The sequence below is a fragment of the Ceratosolen solmsi genome, unplaced genomic scaffold (assembly GCF_000503995.2).
Source record: "Ceratosolen solmsi marchali unplaced genomic scaffold, CerSol_1.0 C3390314, whole genome shotgun sequence".
Taxonomy (NCBI): Eukaryota; Metazoa; Arthropoda; class Insecta; order Hymenoptera; family Agaonidae; genus Ceratosolen; species Ceratosolen solmsi.
The window spans coordinates 1-847 of record NW_011949191.1 but is presented as its reverse complement, the minus strand read 5'-3'; the positions used below and the strand labels follow the sequence as shown (position 1 = coordinate 847).

The following is an 847-nucleotide window of genomic DNA, read 5'->3' as shown; positions in this document are numbered from 1 at the left end:
GGACACGAAGCATCATGAGCAAATTGGTATGAATAAGTTTCTCCTTATTGAAATTACCTGGCAAATAATTTCTTTCGTTACGCTATAAGATTGTTTGCAATTAATTAGAAGTTATGCGATGGAAGTTGCTAATATCAGTTTGCTTCTTACAGAATCCAAAGGAAATGGTGATAACTTGAAGGTGGAGGTGATCAATAACTTCTACGGTGCTCAGTGCTGCGAGCAAAACAAGGACACCAAAGTGAAAACTACGAAGCTGCCCGAAGGTTACAACCTCACACCCAATGTGGGGGCCCATAAATACTATAGTGACCTGAAGGTGTGGAACGATGCTAGAAAATTCTGCGAACATGAAGGAGGTTGTTCAAACGCTTGATTTACACTAAATTTGTCGAATAAACTGAATTTGATTGCTCATATAATCGAACGAATTTTCTATTTCAGCTCATTTGGCAATCGCTGATTCTGAGGAAGAAATGAAAATTCTCGAAAAATTGATTGGAACAGCAGTGGATACATGGGTCGGGTTTCACGATTTGTTCACTATTGGTGATTGGGTCACAGTGCTGGACAAACCGGTACCGTTTTACAGCTGGAGCCCAGGTAATCCAGACTTACCCAATGCAGAACGTTGTGGTTCAATGCGCACGAATGGATTCAATAATTTGAATTGCAACTCAGCCGTTGGATTCATTTGCGAAGTCGAAATTAGCAAATAAGATTTGAAAAATAACCATGCGATTTGCATTGAATTAATAAATGCTGATTTATATTAATGTGGCATTTTATGCAATACAAGTTTGATGTGAAATAATTTGCCATTTGTTTTTTTCAAAACCTCTTCCAT

General features: G+C 38.1%; 1 protein-coding gene across 1 annotated transcript; it reads left to right on the top strand.

Moving 5' to 3' along the window:
* The first annotated feature begins 118 nt into the window (after positions 1-118).
* LOC105367185 (hemolymph lipopolysaccharide-binding protein-like) lies at positions 119-808 on the top strand. Its single transcript, XM_011505815.1, has 2 exons — positions 119-359; positions 433-808. Exons 1-2 carry the CDS (start codon positions 119-121, stop codon positions 717-719), a joined length of 528 nt encoding a protein of 175 aa, XP_011504117.1. The 3' UTR covers positions 720-808.
* The last annotated feature ends 39 nt before the right edge of the window (positions 809-847 follow it).

What these genes read in the sequence shown, in the direction of transcription:
- LOC105367185 (XM_011505815.1), top strand. Translation starts at nt 119, where the DNA reads ATGGAAGTTGCTAATATCAGTTTGCTTCTTACAGAATCCAAAGGAAAT. An exon ending in ATTCTGCGAACATGAAGGAG is followed by an intron (nt 360 to 432) that starts GTTGTTCAAACG and finishes AATCGAACGAAT; the next exon opens with TTTCTATTTCAGCTCATTTG.